General features: G+C 37.3%; 1 protein-coding gene across 3 annotated transcripts in view; it reads left to right on the top strand.

Annotated features, from left to right (window-relative positions):
- Positions 1-26,557, top strand: part of alk (ALK receptor tyrosine kinase) — a 408,994-nt gene that overhangs the window by 165,551 nt on the left and 216,886 nt on the right. For 2 of the 3 annotated variants that reach the window (XM_023352508.1, XM_023352509.1), the window contains exon 2: positions 12,295-12,405. In XM_023352508.1, the coding sequence (XP_023208276.1) occupies positions 12,295-12,405 (111 nt within the window). Of the gene's footprint in view, positions 1-12,294; positions 12,406-23,859; positions 24,068-26,557 lie in introns of those variants that run through there. The other variant, XM_023352510.1, reaches the window with a different exon arrangement.

The raw sequence follows: 26,557 nt of genomic DNA on the forward strand, positions 1-26,557 counted from the left end.
TAGTCTGATATTGTTGTCTGTGTTGTTTTCGACTACAACTGAAATTGTGGCTCTCTTATCAGTTGGTATGTGTATTAGCTGCATACCAACTGCAGCTAATACATGGTGTTAGCTGCAGTAATCCTTCTGGCCATGGTGTGCTTTCATTTGGTTCCAACACTGAATATTGTCCCTTTAGCACATTTTTCTTGAATTTTCCACAGATTACTTTGAACATTTGATGTTTTGGGATAATAACATCTTGTCTCACTAGCCTTACTGTTTGACTCTCCGACATAGATTTGTCTTTACTTAACACGGAGAACACTGCTTTTGCTTTTTTGTGTCCTACATCTAATGCTGACCCAAGACTGTGCAAAAACTTGTTGGGAAGAGTCCTATCTGTTGATATGTTAGACTTTGCAAGTTCTTCTATGACATTGAAACCCACTATTGGCTTGGTAATTGGCTCAGAGCTTACAAGAAACGGTACTAACAGTTCACTGTCTCTGTAAGACTAAACTCAACTCCTACCCAACCCTCATAAGGTATCTCAATCCCATTTGCTGCAGAAAGATCTAACATACCTTCCTCAAGAAGCTCTTTCACTGATCGAACCTCAGCATCTGGTAGATGTTCTCTGTTCCAGTTTAGATCCACAATTGACACTTGTGATCCCGTGTCCCAAAGAGCTGTGACTGGAACACCTCCAATGTTGCACTGTACAAGGTTTTTGCGTCCTATTAGTTTTGCTGTCTTTTCTTGTTTTTTTGACAAAGGCACATCCTTTTGTGGAACAACACTGTCAATAACATTTGCAATATGTACTTCGATTTTATTGATATTAACTATTGAGTCTTTCTTTTTCCGACAACCAACAGCCCAATGTTCACTGCTTCCACATTTAAAACAGTGTGTACATTTTCCTTCTGGGTTTGACTGTTCACATTGACGACATTTTCTGGGGCTTTTTCTGGTAGCACTTGGATAGTATGGCTTACTTCTTATGTTTTTGTCTTCAGTTTTTACTTTTGCCTGAGTCAAATTAGCAACTTGTGTTGAAAGATTTTGGATAGCTTCACAAATAACTTTGTTATTAGCTTCCAGCTTTTCCACAATGGGGTTTGGCTTTTCTGTCTGGTTTTTGCTTTTCTTTGAACTTCCAACATTTAATTTGCTCTTTTGTCTGGTCGACAGTTTATTCCTTCTTTCGAGTTCAACACTGTAGGCAGCGCTCATTTTCTCAAGAAGCATTTCATCATTAACAGTTGCATCCTGCAAGTAAGTTTTAATGTCCACTCTTACAGCATCATCTTGTAATCCAGTCAGAATAGTTTGCAAAAACTGTGTCTGCACGAGCTCAGGATTGTATTTTAGTCCAGCTTTGGCTCTATCAGAAGCAGTCAACACTTTTTGTCTAAGGTCCACTGTGCATATAAGAAACTGAACAGGAGTTTCTCTGGGATCTTGTACTGCACGCGTCAAAGAATGATAGAGTTCTGTTGCATCTTTCTCTATGAAGTGTGTCCTAAGCACTTGCCTGAGAGAGTTCAAGGATAATTCTGACCTACTCTCTAGATAACTTTTTAATTTCACATCAGGTGCAATGGCTTGGATCACTGCTTCAACGATCTCTCCCTCATCGTATCCTTTTTTTAGTCCTCGTTCCATTTGTCTTTCAAGACTAGTAAAGTTCAGTTTATCCTTTTGTCCCACATCACCGATTTGTCCAATAATTTGAAAATCCTTTCTGTATATTGGATGCAAATTTATTTGGTCTTTGACTTGCGATGACTCTCTTTCAGAACTTGGTGAGCTGCTTGATATTTGCGGTGGTAAAACTAAAGGTGTAGTACCTATTTGTACCAGCAGAGGTTGCTCACCGACCACTTGTTGCTCAGCAGCGGTGCGCTCTGACGCAGCACCTGACAAAACACTCATATCCGTTTTCTTATTCAAGTCATCCATCAAATCATCAGTGGTTAACAACACTGATAATCCATAGTCCTCTAAAGAAGTGACATCTTCGCTTTCCAGGTGAATAAGCATTTTTCTTCTTATTAACCGATATGACGCCTTCACCTCTTCACTCAGCTGCAGGCCTAGCGCTTCACTTAGGGCATTTAGCTCATCGAGTGACAGAGTAACCAGCTTCTTCTCAATATCGGCAAATAGAGATTCCCACTCACTGTCCATGATGCTTCGTCTTTGGTTGATTCACCGCTTGGAAAGATTCATGTCCGTTTCTTCATTAGTTGTTTTTCGTTTACAGTAGATGTGGTCTGGCTAGCCGCATAGCCACTAGCACGTTCGTGTTGCTCCGCCGAAACTTAGTTCCTCTTCATACAAAAAAAAAAAAAAAATCACTTCTCATTGCAGAAAACATTTGCTGAACCGGGCGGAAACACCAAAATTTATGTTGCACCCTTAAAAAGAACTAAAAAAAACCTCAAAGGTCTTCGCTTTTGTGCAACTTTATTAAACAAAATCCACGGTTCGAGCATACAGCGTGTGTAGTTTTCTCTCTTTTTGTGTCTATCCACAGGTCATGAACTTTAACTCCCATCATGCATTGTGTCTTTCTTAAAGGGGTATTATCATGACAAAAATCTATGAAATAAAAAAATAATAAAGTAATTTGAGTACATATTTAGTCATAAACCAAATGAATTGTTCTAACTAAATACTAAATCAAATGAATGCTTGCTCAATAAGATAATTATACCTATTAATTTAACATTATCACGTTCTTAACATATTTCCAGGGCTCTACATACAGAAGCTTGTACTCTCGTCCCAAATGTAAATTGGTCCAGTTCAGCTTTAAATTAACATTGTTTCCTCCATTACTAAGTCAAAATTACTGATGTTGAGCTGCTCAAAGTGAAATTCACAGGAAACTACAGTTATCGCATAGGTGTTGTTCATGTCGGGTTCTGAAACTTGCTCTTTGAAGAATGCTTTAGCTGTACATGAACTATCAGACAATCCGGTTCATTATACACACAAACATATCGACTGTCTCTTGAGGAGAAGATCTCTGACATGACATAAGAACATTTCAGATGTTTCTCGGTGGGTGCTTTGATGATGTAACGAAACAGAAAATCTTAAATCATGGTCAGACGGTCCAAAGAGTTATTCTTCCACACAATAGTTTTTGCAAAAGCAAGTGTGTTTCTGCTGATGCTGTTTATCAGCTATTTAGAGATTCACAACTAGAAACTGCCCACTTACATCATTGCTTTGTTATAAAAAGCGAAAAGGTGCGTTTAGGTGCTATATGAAGGGCCTTTCTGCTCTCTAATTCAGTATACCGGCTGTAAAACGAGGACTACTTGTTTTGATGGCATTCTATTGATAACTGCTCTGATTATCTAATCCTACCTATCAGTTGATATCAACGCAGTTAATTATTCTTCTGTTTTTAAATACAGAAGTGTTTTTGCTTTTTCCAGAGTTGATCAAAGGTTCAGTTTGAACATGATTTATCTAGTATTTTTGTTATTTGCTATGTACATTGTCTATAAATCAAAAAGCCATCATGGATTTTTTTTTGTTTTGATTAATAGATACTAACAAAAACTACTCTAAAGTCTGCTGGTGTCATTACTTGGTCTGTTTGAGAGGAAACTAGTGAATGTTCATCTTGATGTCATCTCGGCTCGCTGTTGCAGCCTGGTTTCCTGGATTAACTTAACCAAAAGAAGGTCAACTCATATTGTTTTAGTGGTAGAGAAATGGGCTAATGAGCTACCTGAGTACAGTTTAAACCAATGCAAATTCACAGGGAGGAGAAAATAGTAGTTAAACATCAAAATTAATCATTTAAGATGTAGACATCCAATGACTTTATGAAAATGACTTTAGTTTGCACGTGGATTTGTCGTCTAAATAATGCATTGATCCAGAAATGGATCTAACTATCCAACCAGTTCATCCCCGATACCGCCACCTAGCCATTCATTCATCCATTTATCCAACCCTCCTTCCATACATCTATTCATCTACTCCTCCCTCAATTTAGCGATCTCTGCCTCCCCGTTATCCATTAGTACATCTTCCCATCTATTCATTAATTTATACATCTATCTATTTGTCCTGTCTACTCTCAATCGTCTGTTGTCCTTTCATCTATGTCTTTACACGTCCGCCAAACAGTCTATTCTTTCATTTGTTGATTCATCCTTCCATTTATCTTGTCTGTCCATTAATCTATCTGCCCCTCTGTGCCTCCATCCAGCAGTTTTTCCATTCATCCATTCTGTGGATGGATAAATTTACACCATTAATTTCATACTCAACCTCTGTATCTTAAGTTTGATAATAGGTGGAAAAATGGACTGATGACTCTGGAAAGTTGAGCTTAGAAAAGTATGAAATTATGACATTAAACCATAAGCAGAAATTTTTGCTTCTGTAAACATAATTTCATTTAGGCCTGACCTAAAATTAATCTCACAGAGCAGCACAACAGTAGAGGAGAGGGGTACATTGTGATTTGAACACATTATACGTCCCAACCGTGAAACACCCTGATAAGCTTTGAGCCTGGTTTCACTCAGGAATGCTTCTCCTGTTAGAATATCAGCAAAATCACAGTGAGGACAGAAACCAGCTTATGTCTACCAAAGCTGGGATGTTTTTGTGTTTGGGCATGAGAGGCCATGTGAGTCTGCCTCCTGTTGGCAACCAGACAGACAGCCTGCTGCTGTTCCAAAAAATGTGGAAATTACATTTGGATCCCCACCTGGTGACCAAATTGTGGAAATAACCCAGACGTCTGCTCTGCCAGCTTCTTCTTCAGTTGTTTCCTTTGAGAGTCAAGCTGCACATTAAATGTTGGCAAGCTCTGCTAGAGGAGTCCATACTGCCATTTTAAAGTTCTTTAATATTACAGAGTTTATTTATTAATTTTTTTCCAACCCCTTTCAGTTGTCTTGCCAAGTTCTGTTTATTTTTGACTTAGAATATGTCTTTTTTTTCATTCCAGCAATGTGCTTGAATATATTTTAAAAAGAAGGTAAGGTGAATTTGCCAAAACTGAAGAGAGTAAGCTGTCAATGTGGTTAAAGGGTTTTCTTACACCTCTCAAAGCTTTTACTCGAACTAAACTGCACTTCTTTAAGTAACATGCAACACTGCGGTCACAGCACTAGTGTAAGTAAGTCACACAAAACCTAAAGTTTAAGACTTGAATTTACTTCAAAAAGGCATGTTTTCTAATTCCCTTTAATATTTGCATGTCATGTTATAGTCCTATCTGCAATCATTTACATATTTCTGTATAGTGCACAAATTTGCAATGGCATTGGCACCTTTTGATGTTTTCCTTATCTTGATCATTTAAAACTTCTGTGTTTTAAATGATCCTGCCCCTTTGCCCCTGTGCTCTATGGTGGCCGATGTATGGAGCCCTTACTCCTCGTAGCAGTAGTCGCACGGTCAATTCCCGTTCTGGTGACATTTGCCGCATGTCTTCCCCCTCTCTCATTACCCTATTTCCTGTCGAACTACTTTCAAATAAAGGCCACTAGAATCAACAACACCTTTAAAATAAAACTATAGTGTTTTTTGACAACATAAAGTAGCACAATAATAAAGGTTGAAAATGACGCCTGGTTTTAAAAGTTTTTCCTAACAAATATCTGAAAAGTGAAGCTTGCATTTCATCCCCTGAGTCAATACTTTTGCTGCGATTTCTGCTACAAATGTTTTTGATGTCTTTATCCTGTCTTTGGGAAGAAAGCTTTCCAAAGAAGGTAACCTATGCCCATTCTACTTTGCAAAACAACTCAAGCTCAGCCAGACTGGATGAAGAGTCTTTCCACAATAGATTCACAACTGGATTTTGACTGGGCCATACTAACACCTGATCTGTCCCATTACATCTCTGACTTTTTGCTTTGGGTGGCAGCCCAACAGAGAGACGAAGTTCACTTTTAAAATCTTTAGCAGTCTCTTAACAGGTTTGCTTCTATGATGGTCCCATATCTACCTTCATTAATTTTCCCATTAACTCTGACATCAGCATGATGCTGTAATCTATTGGGTCTTTTGATTAGTGGGTGCTCTTCATTTTAAGTTTTCCTCAAACTTAAAATGACTGTTGCTATGGATATATTTCAACAGGTTTGTAGAGTGCTGGCAAATAGTTGTCCTTCCAACAGATTCTCCCACCAGAGTTGTGGATCTCCTCCAGAGTTACCCTGGACGACAAGCCCCTTCTCCTTACTAAAACTCTCAGCTTATGTGAACAGTCTTTCTGATTAGGTTTGTGTTTGCAATACTTGCTGCAGTTTTAGATTATTAATTGATCAGAGCTTTGTGAGATATTCAAAGTTTTTCTTTATATTATTTTATTACCTAACCCTGCTTTAATCTTCTCCATAGACTAATCTCTGGTGTTTGTTTTATTTTTGGTCTGCAAGATGGTGTTCTCAACTAGATATATGATGATTTATGGCATTCGTGTTGAGGTTACATAACACACAGGAGAACTCTGTTTACTTAACTTTCTGTACGCTTTTCAAGCTTCATATTTGTAAAACATTTTTGAAAATGTTTTTTCCTCTTCCTTTTGCATGATTCCGGCACAATCATTTAGTACTCTGTGTTGGTCAATGACATTATGTCCCAATAATATATATTGGAGTTGATTGTGGAGCCAAAAGGAATCTATGCAAGGCATTTTATGCGAGTCTCCTGGAAGTTCATTTATTTCTGTGGGAATTACTTTAATCTCTGAAACTCTGCTTGCTGCCTCACTTCTCTACTGAAACTTGCCTCTAACTCTTTTAAAATATTTAAACTCTGCAGCTAAATTTGAGTGTGTGGAACTAGGGCACATGAGTTAGTACACAGCTTTTTCATATTCACTCGGGATTGCAAGATATCAAAATATAACCCCCTATGAAAGTAACAGGATATGTTCTTTTCAGGAATTTTATTGCAGAGAAACCCCAGGAATAATGTGTGTGAGAATCGTGTTAGACTAATCATGAGTATTTCACACTAAATAAAATAAATGGTGGCTTGTAGGATAATGACATATCACTCTCAAAAAAATGTTAAAAACTTTGGTGTTTTGTTCAATTTATTGTTCAAAAACCTGCATATTGGGATAAAATATATTTTATAATTCTCTAGACACCATTTTCTTTTCATACATATTTGCCTTATGAAGTTTATAAAAAAGTTGCTCCCATAACTTCAAAGATAGTGCTGTTGTCCAAAATGATACAGTATAAAGTTGTACTTTTACAAAATAAATAAAAAAAAAAGCATGAAACAAATGTTGTTGTGACCGGTCAAAACAGAGTTGTCTATTAAAGTGTGTTTGACCAGTAAACTAAAGATAACAAGGACCCCAGTAGATTATTATTGTTTACTAATATCAAGTCAAGCTAAATTTATTTATAAAACCACAAGAATGATTAAAAACAAGAATTAATATTCCCATTACCAACGGCAGCCACAAAAATTGGATTTAGATCAGTTACCTCTATGAAAATTTAACAGTCATAACCAAAGTGTAAGACCTCCTCCAAATCATTTTCCTCTGTTGGGCATTTAAATTACTGTCTTCATTAAAACTGAGATTCTTGGCTCTTTACTGTAGATGTATTTCTTTTGATGACTCATTTGTTATGCATTGCAAGCATTTCTGAAAATGAGGCTTCTTGTGGAGAGATGTGACGCTGTTGGCTTGATTGGTGTTGTATAGCTTCAAAGAGAGGCCAATCAGTGTGCAAGAGTAAAATAATTTTCATTAGAGCGCACCAAGGAAGACCAGCCAGTGTTGTGCTGAAATAAATTGATTTGTTTCTTTGATGAAATCTTTAGTTCTTTTTGTCTTTTGAGACAGCACTTTTTTGTATAACATACAGAAATGAACATTTTTAACCTCTTGGAGCAGCCTAAGTACTGTCAGGGACAGTCCACTGATGTTATTAATCTTGAGCATGCTGGTTTTGAAGCATTGCATGATCAGAACAAAATTCACTGCATGAGGCTATACATTCATCACCCGACAGACGCCTTTGATGTTTCAGTCATATACTAGAAGCATATTTTCAATGTAAAACTGCTGCTTTCTTGATTTTAATGTTCATCTTTCCTTTCAGAACCACTTTTCTCTCATATAACCCTCATTATGTTAGTGAATTCCTTTCAGCAGGCTGTGATTCCTGTTTCTGTCTTGCCTTTAAAGTCCCGTGACAGCTCTGTGAGCGGAAGAAGCAAGTTTACTGGGATGGCCTCCTTCTGTACAGAAGCGTTACTGGAGGCCTCAAGTTGAGTTTCATGGGCAGCACTCTGAGCTAATAGGCTGCATTCTACAACTGGAGTAAAAAAATCTCTGCTTGTTTACAAGGCCGGGTTTGTGCCAAGAACATGCTAAACGCTTCCCCAGACTTAAAGCTAACGGCAAACGCAAAAGGTGGCATATTAACAAGAACACCTAAATCTGTCTGCTTTGCTTAACCTCTTAGACTTTAGTCTTGGAAAAACATGACAACTGCATTAACGTTTGTTAGCAACCTCATGTTTGGGAGATGAAGCCAGTGCCATATATCTGCAGGGTGTGATCGGGTGAAACATGTGCTAATTGTTGTGCAGTAGCGTGTGTGAATGTTGTTGTGGTTTAAGAGTTTGTGTGGCATTTTGTGAAGGCCTTGATGAAAGCCTTAGTCTGCTGATGGAAATCAATGGGGCCTTTTGTAGTATATGGAGAGCAGCCAGTTCCAGGCCTCTGTCGGCTGATGTGGCGTTGTTGGACTTTGACAAGTATTTAATGGCGCGTCACTGGGCTGGACAGGTGATCGATTTATTTAGGCAGTAATGTATGTATCCCCTGGTAAATCTTTAATTAATGGGGAAAGAAGAGGACAATTGGGACGCCGAGGTCCGAAGCATATGAAAATGCAGCAGGGTAAAAGGGGGAGTTGCTTCCTCATTTCCTTTTTAATTAGGTGTAAACTGCTTGATACTGCTGTTGTGTTTCATTACGTTTCCAAATGCCTTTGTCAAGCCTAATCTTCTTTCAGCAAGACAAGGTTTTTATGCCAGAGTGGAGAAAATAAGTATTAACATGAAATTTACACATAGAAATCCAAATAATCAAATAATACCAAGGCGTGTATATAAAACAAAATAAGTTATTCCATAAACTGTGTGTAATAAAGAATTTAAAATATGAAACGGTGCATAATGTTATAGAAAATTTGTATCTAAGTGCCAACCTATATTAGCTACAAGATTTTTCATTACCAATACTGACCTGTTTCGATGTAATCATTGGAAGAGGCATGGCTTTACACATTATCCCAAAACCTTAAACAAGAGTTATGTTTGAGGTGAAAGAACCTCTAGTTCATGCAGTTTTATTTAGACCAAAGAAGTATGATTGAACAGAGGGATTCTAAGCCATTCTTGATCATTTGAAGATGAAACCAGGGTGGATTTTGTTATTTCAAAATCACAGCAAATAAAACTTTTAGTTGGCTTTATAGTTGCTAGAATGTCCCAGAATTTTACCTGGCTACAATAAAAAGATCAGAATAAAGAACTGATGACATACACAGAAGAGGAGGCAAAAAAATTCACATTTTTCATGGACAATTGGTGCCTTTTTTTAAGGTCAAAAAGACACTTTTCTCCATATGGTAGACGTTGTAAAACTGTTATCACTAAGTATTTAAGAAATGTAATGCTATTTTTAATACTTACTCCATACATCATTCCACTTTACTTCACATAAATAACTTTTTTTTTGTCAACAAGCCTATTAGAAATTTACTTACATACAAGAAGCAACAGAAGAGAATTCCCAGTTATCCTAAGGGGAAGAAAAAAATTCCAGGAATCTTATGGTCCCAGTTTAGAGTACACCATCTCTAAGCTATAGCAGAGCAGCAAATCTACTACCTGGACACTTACCCTTTTTCCACTTTTCATGGACAATTGGCTTCTTTTCTGGACCACTGCACTGCTATGAAACAGAGGCCACAAGCACCACATACATCATATATAGTACTGTCTAGAAAAAAATAAAACCTATTTGTTCCTCTGCTGTTTTGTGAACCTTTCTGTATTTCTCCACTGGTTTCGTTTGCTAGTTTTTAGGTTTCTGGGGACCTTTTGGAACAATGCACAATATTATTGAAAATAAAAAAATGTGTCCTGTAGAGATGTCTGGGATTAAGAAATCATTTGGAAATCCAACCATCATACAGAATGTGTATGATGGAATTACTTTATTGTCAAAAAGTGAACAGAAAACACTCTTCCTTTGCTTCACAATGTATTGCTCATACTACAGTCAAAAAGATAGAGCAGGGTGTATGTTCATTCATAGGGATATTAAAGTGACAGTGTGACTCTATATTTATGCATCAATCCATTCTGTATTTGAAAGATTTCTGGGTGTGGGTGGAAAAAAGTAACACTATTAACTCTCCCCTGAATGTGTGGAGGAGATTGTGTTTATGTTTTCTATGAATATATTTTGAAAGACATTAAAAACCACCAGCCTTCTCGGTTCCATGCACCAAACAGAAACACGAACTGATAAATAATTTAAAGCTCACAGGAGCCAACTCTATATTTTTGCTACGTTTCTTGGACATGTTATCAGTTGATGTTTCATGCTGGAACATTTTTAATTAAGGAATAAACTTTTACAATTCGACAAACTCAGGTTCACTCATCTGTTGAGCAAACTGCATTTTGCTATCTCTTTTATTTGTAAAACCATTGCACTGTATAGAAGAAGCTGTGGTTTGATTATTTCATTAGATTTAAAGATATTTCCAACTACACAGTTTGTGTTAGGCTCCTCTATTTTTGCCTGTTTCAGATGCATTGAACATACAAACTTTTAATATTATTAAACTTTGTATAATTATTACCAGTTGTTTTCAACAGTAAAATATATACATGCTGTTTTAAATATAAAGGTACATTGCCAATAATATTTGGTCAAACATCCCTGGGAGAAGTTTAGAGAAATAACACTTTTTCGCAGTCTTCGCCAAGATTCTAACGCATTTCTGGCTGATATTTGACCCTCTTGGGAGAATTTATAGAATTCATTCAAATCTCTATTACATAGTTTCCATAACAAAGTATTAGAATTAGGATTCAAGAAACTTTGCTTGCCTTCTTTACTCATTTTAAAACCATTTGAATGTGTGTTTGGGATCAGTGTCTTGTCTGAGCAAACCTTTGTGTCCATATTTCAAACACTTACAGTTGAGTTGAGTACAGTTGGCCAGGGCTGGAAACAGTATCGAAAATAGATGGATAATCCTTCAAAATGGAGACAGTTAAAGGAAACCATTCAATTTGAGAAAGATTTTAAGATGACAAATATGTAGGAATCCTGCTTCTTGTTTTCAAGAAGAGAAGAGAACATCAGGAACAAAGGGATTTCTCCTGACAAGGATTTCTGAGCTCCTAATCAACTAGACGGTGGTCGTCCTCAAAATCCATTAAATCTGTTTCCAGTCTAGACAGCCAGAACTTGATGGCAAATAATTGATGAGACCATTGCAAGAATTTTACCCAAGTGTTATGGGAGCTATGCTGCACACAAAAAAAGTAATATTATTTCACTAACTTTGCCTAAAAAAACAGAAACATGATGCTTTCAGACCGTGAAAGGCAGCAGTTACAGTCAATTGCTCTTTAAAGACTATTTAAAATGGCTGCAGGATTTATGCAGGAGTCTCCTTTTCTGTCACCAGTGTATTAGTCTGACTGTACTATAATTGTCTGTGAGTTAAGGACAAAATGAGAACGTTTGTGTGTGTGTGAGATGTGAAGGGGATGGGGTTATCCATGAAGTATAGGAGAAAAGTATTTACATCTACTTTACAGTATCAGAGTTCAGTTTGATGTTGCGATAATTAGTCTTTGAGTTTGGAAAGTGAAGATGAAGCCAGACAAAATTAGTCTAACCTGCCCTCAAGTAATTATGCAGTATATTGATATCCAATAACCAATTTATGGAGCTCCTTGGACTCTTCTAACTCATCTCCACTGAGATACTGTTCGAGTTTAGCGAAATGAATCTATAGAGGTTGTACTGCTGGGATGCAGCATTATGTTCTCTTTTAATTTTCAATGTTTCTTGTACAGATGGATTAAAAGTCTGCTGTGTTTTTGTTCTTTCATTAATTAGTCTGGTTTTAAACAGTCACTACAAGTACAAAATAAAAAAGAGCATTATCAGTTGTTGAATGCCTTCTATAAGCTATACTGTTGTAGTTTCTTTGTCTCTTGAGCTGATAGAAAACTTTTCTGTCACTGCAGGTGAATCTTTGGACAGTAGGAACCCTGGCGGAATTCCCAGAGGATACTGGAACTTTTCCTGGGTAGCCGAGGATGACCTAAGTTTTCCAAATGACACCATGGCCAAGTCAGGTGAGTCGGTTGTTGTCAGCTTCCCTCAGAGAGGCTGAGGAGCCTTTGTCCTCCACAGTTTTTTTTTTCCCAATTGGCCTTGACGCCTGGCGTCAGCTTCCCATCAGTGCACATGAACATCTCTTTCTTGCCTTCCTCCAATCATCCCTGCTGGCACCATCACAAAGCTTGGTTTTGCTTTGATCAGCCTGACCGTGACCCCCCACTTCAAGGTTCCAGATAAACCCTACTTATTTTTACACATATCACATATGGTTCTTTAAGGTAACACCAGGATCAGTAGTAGGGTAAGGAAATAGAGCATCAATAGAAACTAACAAAGAAAATGTGAGTAAATATTTACTGTATTTTATAAAAATAAAATCGTACAACTATGCAGCCATGGTAGACTTGTTTAAACACAAGCATAGGTAAGATGAAGTACTTTCAAAAATGAAATAAAATATAATGGAGCAAGAGGCTGCATTATTAATCAAATGTATTGATTAGTGCACCTATTAATTGTTATTCTGGTTCAGAATACAAACCCATTCAATAAATTGGAGTGTTATTAAAAAGTCCATTTAGTTTTGAAATTCTATCACTGAATGAAACACAAAAAACAAAACACATGATTGTACATTATTTAGGCCAATTACACAGATATGGATGTTTGAAAGCTTTTACTTATTTTAATTATGATGATATTCCACTTGTAGTTAATTCAAACACAACATTTTGTTAGAATCAGGCCAATAAACCATTTTTTAAAATAGAAATGTGGGCTTACTGAAAATTATTTTAATACTTACTTAAAGGTTGCTGTTTCCAAAAGGTACTTTTAGTCTGACTAGTGAGACTCATTGGGAAGTACTGTATATCCTAATTTATTGAATATCACTGTAGATAACTACATTTGCAAAACATTTACTTTGAACATTTAGAAGCTCAGATTTTGCACATTGTTCTTTGCAAAATAGCTCAAGCAGGGTCTGGAGGGAAAGTCAGACCTAAATTAAATGTAGGTCTGGGCTTTGACTGGGTCATTTACATATATATGTTTTATTAATCTAAACCATCCATTCTTCCTGTCTCAAGTATTTCGCTCCTAACAGGTTTTCGTCCAGGATTGTCCTGTATCTTAGCGTCATTTCTAAACAGTTTACCTGCCAAATGCCAATGGAAAAACATATCCACCACCAACTGTCACAGGAAGAAGGGTTTCAATTTGCATATGCATTGTATCAGGAACCTGTCACAAAACATGGTCGTAGCACCCTCATTTCTTACCTGATTTCTATAAAATATGGTATAAATTAAAGCTGAGAAAATTGCTGTCATAAGGTGTGGTGGATGAGTGGTGAGGTAGAACGCCAGGAGACCCAGGTAAGAGAGATGGTTCTTTTAATAATAAATAATGTTCCAAACAATCCACAAGATTCTGGTGGCACAGCTGAGCAGAAGCCAGGGCTCACACCGGTAGCAACAGAATATACGCGTGGCAAATGAACAGGCAAACAGAAAGACGTAACAAGCGACGAGGACCCGACAAAACACAGAGACACAGGTGAGACTAAATACACAGGAGGTAATTAGGGAACGAGAAACACCTGGGAGTAATCAAAGGGAGACAGGACAACACGGAGACACAGGAAACTCAAAATAAACACACAGAAAAACACGGAACATGACAATTGCTGATGTACTGATATGTAAAAAATGTATTCTCCGTGGATATAAATCTATAAAGAGTTTGTTTTCTATCAATTCGTGTCAAGATGCAAGAGAGGCCCAAGCAAATTTCTCTTTTATTTTGGTTAATAATTTAATTTTACATAACTGCTGCTGTTAAAAGTAGTTTAAAATTTCACAAACCATGCCACCTAATCTTCACGACATATGTCATCCTATTTGATGATTGTTTGTAGAACGTGGCGATATTCATAACAATCGACACAATTGGTCCAGTTTTTGCTGTTTACTGAAAGCTAAAAAATTACAGCAGCTCCAGTGCGCCACAGCAAAGGGAATATAACGCTGATAAACATGTGGGAAACAATTTTAAATCATTTATATTCTGCCTTTTCTCGCTTTCTGTGTGTGTTTTAGTCTACACACACACACACACACACACCAACAACCCCCGACCCGTTGCCATGGCAACCAACACAACACCTCTGCTAACCTGCAGAGCGGAGTGTAATATATTGACCAGAATGCCCTGAGCTACAGTCAGCTTCCTGCTTGCGGAGCATTCTCCAGTCTGCTTGCATCCACATATACATTCAAACCGCATCAGACTTCCCTTCAGCCAAACTGAGACCTAGGTTTTTAATTGTATCAGACTTTGCTTATTTGGCCCGCATTAAAGTTTTATGCATTCACACCTCCCCGAACGAACAAGACCTTAAAGACAAACAAACTAAAGTTTGATTAAAGCAGACTAAACAGGGCTAATGCGAATACACTCTTTAAGTCCAGTTGCGTTGGAGTCTTGCAGGAGCGTGCCTTTGCTTGGGAGTGAGTAAATGTTGATTGAATCCACATTTTTATAAATTCCATCTTTTGTCATGTTTAATCTTTGTCTAGATTAAACAAGGGATTAAAAATTCAGGCTTGAGGGGCCACTTCTCAGCCACAGTTTAGGAATATATTTTCATTCTGACGTCTAAAGACAAAATAGGAGAACGAGAGCAACTTTGGAAATTCAGCTGCATAAAAGCAGCTTATCCTAACAGATGCACAACATCATCAATAATAAGCACTTTTTAAAAGATGTTTTCTTTTACCTCAGGCAAAAACTTAAAATTAGCAAGTTTTAAACTGACTGTACTGAGAATTAAAAGGCAGTATCTTTTTAGAAAATGCTGGATAAATGAAATAGCTGTTTGCCCTTTTGATTAGAATAATAATGAGGAATGGTCCTGCTGTTGAGACGACTTGTAAAGTCTCCTCTGTTGTCTTGGAATTTCAACGCTCCTTTTTGGTCCCTGTTTTCAGACTAAAATCCAAAGGATGTCATCAACAGTTACGTCATATATATCGGTGCATAAATTGGCACTGCAGCTCAAATCCTGAGCTGTAAGCCAGAGGTGCAACAAGGAATCATAGATAGATGGTGAAAGTGTCTTTTATATGTCCTACATTTTTGTTTCCAAAAGTGCTGATATAATATTTTTATGTAAGGATGATATTTCAAGAAGGAAAGTGAGGAAGTGAAGGCTACAACTGAGTCACCATTACCATATTTTGAGCATGTGATGTAAGACAGGAGATGAGTCACTTGTGACGATTTACTTATGTGTCAGGGTAACTTTCTTGTTGCCAGTTTTAATCATGGCCATATTTTGAAAACAGAAATTATGTCAGTAGAATGTTGCATTATGCATAAATATTCCTGTAGCTGTTGTGAGCATGGTAGTGCATGCAGTTCTGGGCAGATGAGACGCATTCATTAGACACAGTTCTTGGCATATTTTTCGGAGCTATCATTTTACATTTAAATATAGCCTAAAATATGTTACAGCAATTGTTTTGAAATCATACAGCTTCATTCAAAACAAGGCTGTATATGTGATGGAAACTGTGTAGCTAAAATATGCTGCTAAATTACAGGCAACAATCGCACTCTTGTGACTGTGTCCCATTTAAATCACTCACCAATAATGTTCCGGATATTGCACTATAAGGGATTCATGATATCAGAAAATCTTGCAATGGTGATACTCAGGCCAGCTGACAGCTTTGCTTGATCTGGGAAGAAGATAGTCTTCCGTGGGAATCCATAACCAGTAGAAAATTAATTAATATTTGTGACACGGTTGATGTGGTATCCCATCTTATATATTCAATTAATGAAATATCTTATTTAATATTTCTTTAATATTCTTTTATTCTGAAATAATTTAAACTGCTACCTGAGTCTTAACCTGCACAGAAACTCAGCAGCAGACCAGTCACTTTTTCTGTTGCATTTCTAAATGCATTTCTCTGATCCATTTCAGAGACAACCAATCAGAGCCAGAAGGAGGGCCTTAGTGCTGTCAATCACTGCTGCTCCCCCCCACCTTACTCTCTGCTATGATACAACTCATTCCTCATAATAGTTAGCATTGCCACCATTGGCAGTGGATAAACAGTTTTGCTGTAATGGTAAATATTTTTTTTCTGTCATTACCACAGCTGTGACATGTGCACGAGCATGATTGTTAGTGCTAACACATGTGAATCTCTGTCAGATCATACTCATTCACTAACTTGATCTCTGCCATGCTAACTTGCTATTTTGCAGCAGTGACAGTATTGTTTTTGATTTTGTTGTTGTCTTGTTATGTAATCCCAATAACAACAAATCCACACTTTGAGCTTCTTATTTCCTCCTGTTGCCATTTCAGATCATGTTATCTGCCTGTCATTGATGACATCTTGATGATAATACACCTGCACTCACCTTTAACTGACTTGACTCAAAATTGAGTAATCTGATTCATACCACCTATCCTAAAACAGACAATTCTGAGTATCACAGATCTGAGCAGGTTTGTTCAGAGTATTTGCATTCTCTTCATAATTTAAGCCCGTTCTTTAAAACAGAGCCCAGGTTGCATACAGTGCCGCATGAACGGCACATCACTAGTGTACATAGCTGATGGATGAGGAAAGATGAAGCTTGTGGCAGTGAAAAGAAAAACAGCGAAAGTGGCAGAGGCGATTAAAGCAAATGATGGTAGGCACAAGAAAAGAGCAAGAAATGTGACAAAATCTGCAATTTCATCTCTTCTGATTTGCTAAAACAATAGAGATATTGTTGCAAATTTCACACAAATGCTGAAAAGTTATGTTTCTTTTGAAAAAGAATCAGCTGGCGAAGCCAATAACCAATTCTTACTCCTTAATTTTTTTTTGTATGTTTCTGTGTTTAGACTAAAAGTGCACATCGCAGTGAATTATTTGCACTTTATCTCCTTTGATACTGTCTGAACAGTATTGATAATGTTACAAATTCAGTTAATAAACCAAACTTGGCAATTATTTTAAGACTTAATATAATTATATGAGTTGCAAAGTTGCAGCAGCATATCTTAAACTGTTTATTAATCAGGTGGTTGTGTGTAGAATGCTTGTGCAAGAAACTCATACAATGGCTTTTACAGATAAATAATTAAATATCAGTTTCTCAACACTATTTTGATTTGTGGCCAGAGTGTGAAAAAAAAAATCTTTTATATCTTGGTCTATTGATCTCTAGAGCAAGATATGAAAAAGCACAACCTCTACCACCTACTGAGCTGTCTTTTTTTTTTAACCGTTCCCTGTCTGCCCTGGGTTTCCACTTGTAAACATACGCAACAGATCTCTGACAGAAATAGCTCAGTTTGTTAGTGCCATAAGAGCAAAAGACACATAGATGAGAGAGGTCCACCTGCTGATCTCTACCTGCAACTTGAGGCTTGATCCTCAGGTGACAGCCACAGTCCTTTTATTTATCAAAATGATGCAGCAGCTGCCTGACCTATACTAGAGCGAGAGATTGGAGCTGTGTTTTCCTATCTTTGCCTGTAGCATACCGAACATTTTGAATTTTACTGAAACGTTATGGCCAAACCATTTTTGGATTTGTACTCAGGGCCCAGGACAGGAATCCCGTTTGCCCCCCTGTCATCCTGCCTTGCCAATACTATTGGTAAATATTGTGATGGTGATGATATTAGTCGCAATATCGTCATCATAATATCATAATTTGTGTCCACTGGGAGCATGTTAGACTCTGATTAAATGTTATGTTAGCATCTATAATTTGAAATCATAACACTTCGAATATATTAGCCAACAATTATTGCACTTTAAATAGTCCTTTTTTAAATATAAGTACTACACACACTAATACTGCACTAAAAATTTAATATATTGTGCAGTCTTTTGCAGTATTCATTTCTCTTGACAGGAGCAATTATTTTGTTGGAACGTTTTCAGATATGCCTTGTGTTTCTAAAGATACACTTAACTTAATGTTATAGCAGAGAACCAATGATTAAAGAAACACCACAGTTCTCGGCCAACAGTAAGATTTCTTTGCTTCTTTCTACATTTAAGAGAGTGAGAGACTCAGGGAATAAGTCATTTGCTTTTAGAAAATCAGTTTTCACAATCTCGTTTTTTACTGTCCTAGTTGCTTGAATCTGAATTTGCAGACTTTCCTTGTTAAAGTATTCTGGAGCTATGTAACCTGCCTAACCCCTCAGTTTAGCCACCCTATCAAAAGATAGAAAAAAAAGAAATTGGGTGAAGGTTTCTGTGATTACAGACATCAAGACCATAGCAGTCCCAAGCTTACAATGAAGTCTTCTTCGATTGAAACATTTTTCTCAAATCACCTTCCTAAAATGCATTTACCTTTGGTTATTATAAACCTAGATTTAAAAAATACTTTCTATGTTTTCCCATTCAATTTTAATAGTTTGTTTTATTTCCTCCAAACTATTTAATGAACTGACTTTAGCCAAAGTAACTAATTTAGCTTATTTTGTTTTCCCACTCTCTAGCTTTAGCTCTTTCTTATTATTGAGCGGTGAACAGTAGCCTTAACTGAAGTCTTTTCAGTGTCTGTTTTTCATCTGTTTAATTTCTTCAAATTAAATCATGATAAGTTGCTTTTTGAGATTTTTAAGCCTACTTCAAATTGTCAGACAGGTTCTATTGAATTGATTCTGTTGGTCACAGAATAATCTGACCTGGGTGTGACTTGTGAAACAACAGTTCATGATTTAACAAGGATGTCAATTATCTTTTTGCAGGCAACTACCTTGGTTTGGATCCCTTTCTTACTTTAATGAATAAAATATCTAAAGTGCTTTTTTATTCATCTAAAAAGTCTGATATTAACACATGTTTTATAATCTTAAACAAGCAAGTTGTAAAAGAGAAGCAAAAATTAAAAAATTCTTGAAGTGGAAAAATATTTTTAAGGTACTGTGTTTACTATTGTAAAAAAACAAACAAGCATAGTCAAAAAAATGAAATAAAATAAAAAACCAACCCTAATATTAACATTAGGTTACTTCATTATAACTTGGGTTTATATATTAATATAATAAGGTGAAGTATGGATTGACATCCAGAGGAAGCCAATGGGTGCTTTTTAACCTGATGTTTCTACTTTAGTACTGCTCTCATCAGATTGTGGCTCAAATTGGCTTCCCTGACAGATCAGCAAGCACCAAACTGCCTGTCTGGACTCTGGCTCTCTCATGTTGCTGCAGCAGCTTGTGGTAACAGTTTAAGGGGGGGACTTAGTGGAGTTAATCAGCTGGAGAAGAGTATCTTGAAATAACTCATGCTGGGATGTTCCTAGCCTACCAGAGTTTTCTTTTTGTCTTTTTACATTCGATGACTTTGCTGACCCCTTGTCTCTGGTATGCTGGCAAATCAGAAGGAGAGCTTCTCTGAGATCAGTGAGGCGAGAGTAATGTGGCTGCAGCACATCTGGGCTGTAAAAGCCAGATGACTGCAAATGCTAATGCAAATCATGGCACAGCTCGCTGAGGCAAATTAAATGCTGATCGAACACGCAAGAACCATTTTATATACTATATTTTTTGTTGTTCTCTACATAATGGATTTGAGTACACCGTGTTTTGTCTTCAAAGACACGCTGAAACATTTTGTTTCTATAGCATGATTGTACTGCTATGTTTTTGGTATGAGTGACTGGAGTTGCACTGCATGACACAGAACAGCATCAACATCTGAAAAAACGAGAGTTGGTTCACAGCAACATGGCATGGTGAACATGGCTTCAGGCTGCAGCAATAGATCTTTGCTCTCCCCACAGCATCTGCTGTCTGCTGGCATTTGTCAGCAGTTACAAAAGCCAACGAAGACTGACTGGACATTTGCCACCAGCTGCCCCCATTCTCTCTCCCATCACCCTGCTTCCATTAGCAGCCTTTAGTTGCAGGGGCAACAGGGTAAACCAGATTTGTTATTGAAATTTCTGGCAAACTTCTGTGCCTCTCTGTGTCAGTAATAATATCAGTGCCGTCAGAAGCTGTCAGATATTATCAGCTGCTTTTCCCACAATGTTGTCTTTCCCCTGTGGAGAACAGCAGCAGGGCAGATCATTGCTGTTTTCTGTTTAGCAAAACGCTTCCCATACGGCGTCTTCATCAGTTCGATTTTCCTTGTTCTGATGGATTGTCCTGGCTCATCTGCGGCTGCCAGCTGCAGCACACTCGCGCCTTCAGATGGATGTTGGCCACTTGAGGAGCTGCCGTGCTCCACAATAGAACATCTGCCTCGCTCAGCTGGTAGTGTTGTTCAACAGTAATGAGGCTCAGTGGTAGAATAAAAGAGGTTTTTAGAGGTTAAAAGGCAGGTGCTCATGGCAGTCTCCTGGAGACGTGTTAAATCCACCTTATTTCTAAGTGGAGGCATTGCTGTTGCATAACTACTACTAAGGGTTCATGTGTACAGTCTTTGGTTCTCTCTTTCTACGATCTGGACTTTGTTTTGACTTTAAGTTTTGATAAACAGGGTTTTTGATATTTTAGTTTGTATTTTGCTTGAATTATAAATAAATATCTTATAATTGAAAAGCAATATCCCACACTTTTAGCATCTTGGTGCAGCACTTTTTAATCTGTTATCCAGAATTGTAAGTCTGAAAGATCATCAAGGAAAATACTAATCAGCTAGCAACCAAGAGCCCACAGTAACTCTGGGGGAGCTGCAGAGATCCCCATCTCAGTTGGTTAATTCTGACAAGAGATTCTGTGTCATGCGCTCTACAAATACAACCTAACATTGCGCTTTTTTTCTGAGCACACGATCTCCACAGTAATACATGGTGACGTCAGATACAGTTTTCTCAGCAAGAACAGTGAACCTGGTCAGAGTTGATGGGAAGATGGAAAAAGCTAAATGCATCTCAAGAAAAGCTGTTGGAGGCAGAGTAGGAACTGAAACTGGGGTGGAGGCTCAAATGATTAGCAGAAATGACTCTAAGCATGAAGTCAAAACTACAATAGAACAGCTTAGATCAGTGGTGTTTAACGTCAGTCCTTAAGGGCTGGTATGATGGTGTTTCAATCCTTTCCCTGGTTAAGCACACCTGAATCAAATGATGTATCATTAGCAGGCCTTTGACATGGTGAGGAAGTAGTAGAATGTGTTTTGTTGAACCAGAGACGCGTCTTAAACAGGCTGGACGCCTTGAAGGGAGCTGGACACCCACAGTTTAGATCAAAGCATATTCATGTGTTATACTGTAATGGCCCAGTCAAATCCACGCCGAAATCCAACAGAGAAATAGTGCCAAGATTTGAATATTGTTCTCCACAGGTCTTAATCCAATTTGATGAGTTTGAGATATTTTGAAATTAAGAAAAAGGGCAAATATTATTAAGCTGGTAGAAAATGGTCCAGAACACTTGCAGCTAAAATCACAGTGAGCCATGTGGCGCTGAAAACAAGGCTGACGGCTTCTGAGAAGATCTCTAAGTAGTGCAGTGTCAATCAGTGTGGAACAGTGTTTATCAATTCTGGTCCTCAGGGACCACTGCCCTGGATGTTTTAGATGTTCCCCTTCTTCCACACACCTGACTTGAATAAGTGGGTGATTAACATGCTCCTGCAGTGGTTGATGGCATGCAGGGGAGGTCAAGCAATCATTTGAACAAGGTGTTCTGGAACAGAGACACATCTAAAGTATGCATGTCCCCGAGGACCAGAATTGAGAAACACTGGTGTAGAATATTGAACTTGAAATTGATCAAAGGAAAAATCTGGTTAGGGAGCAGGATGGCTTTATATATTGATGAACAATGTTTGTGACCTAGCAGAACACGACAAACCATCCTCCTGATTGTTTTCTTTATTGGTCTTTCCCCGTTCTACTACTACCAATGCTCTTAAATGACAGAAGGAGTTTTGTTGCAACATTTTTTAGTTGTAAATGTCCGAGGAATCCACTCACTCTAGATTTCCATCTCCTAGAAGGTACCTGAGTCAAGTTTGAAGAATACTTAACCCATTTAATCCCACCAGCAACAATTGTTGCCAGACATTTTTTCTAACTTCTGGGAGCTCTAAAACAATAGTTTTGACTTTTGACAGCTAATTGAAGTTTTAAAATAAGATAATAATGTGTCTACTCTAAGCAATATCAATTTTATGTATCTAGTGTGAAAGGTCACATGACCAGACCTCTTTACTTTCTGCCTGTAACGCTGGAGGTAAATGTCAGTCACAAACATGTACAAGAGGAAGTCATGTTTCTCTTGTACAGGACTTAAACAGTGAACAAATATTAATAAATATTTTGAACTTATGTTCTATCAAGTGTCTTCTACTGATATATAAAGAAAATTGTATCCCTTCATTCATCTTTTGATCATTAGAAGAGTGAATGTAATCATGGCAACAATTGTTGCCGCTAGCCTAATACATAGACAGCACTATGCTAGGTGGCCATAGCTTTGCTGTTTATTCTATATACCTTGCTGTTCCCACACAGCTTAAAACTATCAGATATTTTAGATCTTCTAGACCTGAAGGAACCTGAAAATGATGTTTTCTACATCACTGTCATTCCCACAGTTGAAACCCTCCCTTCTCTAACCCCCACAAAAGGCAACTCTTTACACCAGGGGTGCCCAAAGTCGGACCTCAAGGGCCAGCATCCAGCGTGTTTTAGTTCTCTCCCTGGTTTAACGCACCTGGATCAAATGATGGCTCATTAGAAGGCCTAAGAAGAACATTGACATGCTGAAAAGGTTGTTGGTATTACCAGGGAGAGAACTTAAACGTGCAGGATGCCGGCCCTCGAGGACCGACTTTGGACACCCCTGCTTTACACAAAGTGTGGCCTATTCAGTGAATGACGACTACAAGATGACGCCACACCTGAAACTAGTCTAGGACAGGGCCACGGTGTAGTGACTGGTCTGGTGGTACAGGGAGAATTTCCTCCCAGATGCAGATTTGTTCATACTAACATTTTTACCTGATTTTGCCTCTTTGATGAAATGACCAAATGAGGTCAAAGATCGCTTGGCACATTGAGACAATGACATCTGAAGGATGTAGTATTGAATCTTTATGTATCTAAAATATTTCTGAACATTCTTGCAACCATTCCTTGTTATAACAAGTTATGTATGTCATGATTTTTCTTCTTTTTTATATGTTTAAATAGGCCATATATGTGTAATGTAGATTATGCAGTTTCACTAACATAACCAGCATAAAATGTAATAATTCATAAATATCATGTTTTAGGGAGGTCCAAGGATTGAAATGTTTTTTTTCCTGCACTTATTGTGCAGGAACAAATTTGGGATTAAACGGGTTAAGGATCCTTATCTAGGTTTAGAATTGGAAATAGTTCAAGCACCACTTTACATCTCAAGAGATACCTGACAGACAAGAGTTGTCAGACAGCCACTTTCAGTGCATGTGAAGTCAAATCAGAAGGAAGAAAAAAAAAAAAAAAAAAAAGAAAAAAGAAAAAAAGTTGTGCGTTCCCACACGGACCTAAAAGCGGGACGGACAAGGAAAAAAAAAGAGAAGACGGAAGTTAAAGCCGTCAAACAAAGAGGACAGGAGTTTGGGACTTTTTGAATCACAGATCCTAGTCAACCTGTGTACAACTGGATGATCTTTTAGATGAGCAGAGAGGCAGCCGGTAAGATATAAACTGTGTTGTTATGAGATCGGACCGCAGAGTTGTCTACAATCCAGTTTGGCCGATCGGATCATTAGTGACAGCTGAACTGAGGTGGTGGATTGCAGCGGCGACGCTTGCCGTTCATTGACTGATGGACTTTTATGATTGAATTAATTATTGCATTGATGAAATGGATTTGGGTAACAAGTTCAATTGTTAATTTACCATCAACTTCAAAGAATAATTTAAAGCTAAATTTATGATAAATATTTATTATTAATGTTGAGAAGCAGATGTTTGTATGCTAAGAAATGTATGTGTATGAAATGTAAATATTAACTTGGAATGCACTTTAAAGTTAAGTTAAAGTTAACATAAGTTTAGTTACTTGTGTATTTAATTTTGATTATTTTGTATATTTAATTTGTGATGGGTTGCTTGGTATTATTTATATAATTTGCAACTAAGTGAAATTAATTTATACAGATTAGTAATTATTATTTTTTGGGTTTGTTTAAAGGTTTTTACCTGCATCTTCTGGATCAATGGTGAATATGTCCATACACTGAAATAAATGGAAGTAAAAGCAAGGAAAACTGTTTGGTCCTTCGAGTAAAATCCCTGCCATTAAGAATCTGCATGGGGTCATCCATCCCTTTTCAAGTGGGGAAGTGCACAGTTTAAAAAAGAACTTGACAGTGCATCTATTAATCAGCAGTGTGAATGTGCAGATGTCGCTGTGTTGAAGACAACTAGACCAAGACAGAGGGATGTTGTTTTTCTGTCTGTATTTAATGTTTAAGTTGCATAGGTTGTTTGTTGCTATGTGTTCAGATATTCAGAATAAATGTGCTAGTTTTGAAGGGTAAAAATAAGCTGAATCAAAGTAAAGGAACTGCTTTAGATGGAAATTCAATGGCCACATTAGGAGAATTTGCTGACAAAGTTAGTGCTGCAGCCTGCAGTGCCTGTTATTGACTGAAACAATGGGAAGCTCAGAATGATTTAATGATCTGAAACACTGCAAGACAAATGGGTTTTTCAGTGCTTTAGATTTTGTTAGGACTCCCTTAAAAATCTTCAAAGCCTTCAAGAATCTGTTGTGCAGGACTTCAGTGGACCCCCTGCCAGCATGCCATCTTTGTGTTACTGAAGAGGGGATGAAAGGGATGAGGTGAGAGGAGTTCTTAGGGAATGGGAAACCTGACGCTGAACTTTGATCCCCTCTGATCTGGCATCACAAACTGTCACATGTGGTTCAGTCAAAGCATTTTGATAACTCTCTCCTCCTCTTCTAAACCCATTACTGTTTCTTTGATTAACATGTCTAGGAATCTACTTTGCGATGGAATATAAAATTATAAGCAAGAGTCGTCTGCTGTGTTAATAGATTAGGCATAAATCACTATTTATCACATATGTCACATTTTGAAATCCATCGTTCATTTTCAAACCTGGTTAGAAAACAACTTACTGTAGGAGATCAATACTGGATAGATTTTGATAAAGTTGCTCAAAAATATTTTGTTAAACACTTTAGTGATTTGTTCCTTCAACAACAGAAAAACATGCAGTTTTATATCTTTTACTCATTTTATTTGCTGTACTTTTCATGCCTGCTATGAAGTCACTCCCCACTCCACTATTCATCTTTGTGTTTGATTGATGACTCCAGCAGCCATCAGGGGAGATAAATTGCCTTGTATATCAGGGCAATAAAAACTCAGATGCATAAATAAGCAGAGTTGAATGAAATTGCCAAATAATCAGGAAATAAACATATTCATCATCTCAGTTTAGGAGCCATCATCTCAGTTTAGGAGCTTCATGGGGATTTTTTGTGTTGTCATTCCTAAACATATACAATGTTGGATTTTGTCTAATTGTGCTCTTCCAGCATTCTCGTTTAAACATCTATTCAGCTCACAGTCAAAGAAACCCACATCTTTGCAATTAAGGGGTAAAATATATATTTGAAAATCTTGTGACCCTGATATTGGGAAGAATTGACAATGTTGACAAAGTTCTCGTATATACTTCCATCACTTTGTTTTTTTTTTTGTTGTTTTTTTAAAACCCTGTATGGCATTTTCAATCATTGAAGAAAATCATTTGGATATTTTGTTTGCAACATTCTATTGACATTTTAGTAACATTTTAGAAAGTTGACATAACATTACTGCCTGCATAGAGCTTATCATAAAAGATTTTCTCATCTGTATCAACCCTAGTTTTAAGTCAAAGAACAAGCACAAACAAATGCCTTTTTTATTGTTGTCTTGTTTTCATTTTCTAGGTTTACTAAATATTTGGTTGCACCTTTATTAACATCAGGTAACTTTTTTCTTTGCTTGATTTTTTAATCAAGAAGAATACTAAATGGCCTTTTGGTATTCAGTAGCATCTTAGTGGGCATTCGAATCTGACACACTAAGTGTGAGTGTCTTTAAATGTCTTCTGTAGATGTAGCTTTCCTAAATCCTATAAAACTTTATGACCACATGCTAT

The sequence above is a fragment of the Xiphophorus maculatus genome, chromosome 19 (genome assembly GCF_002775205.1).
Source record: "Xiphophorus maculatus strain JP 163 A chromosome 19, X_maculatus-5.0-male, whole genome shotgun sequence".
NCBI lineage: Eukaryota > Metazoa > Chordata > Actinopteri > Cyprinodontiformes > Poeciliidae > Xiphophorus > Xiphophorus maculatus.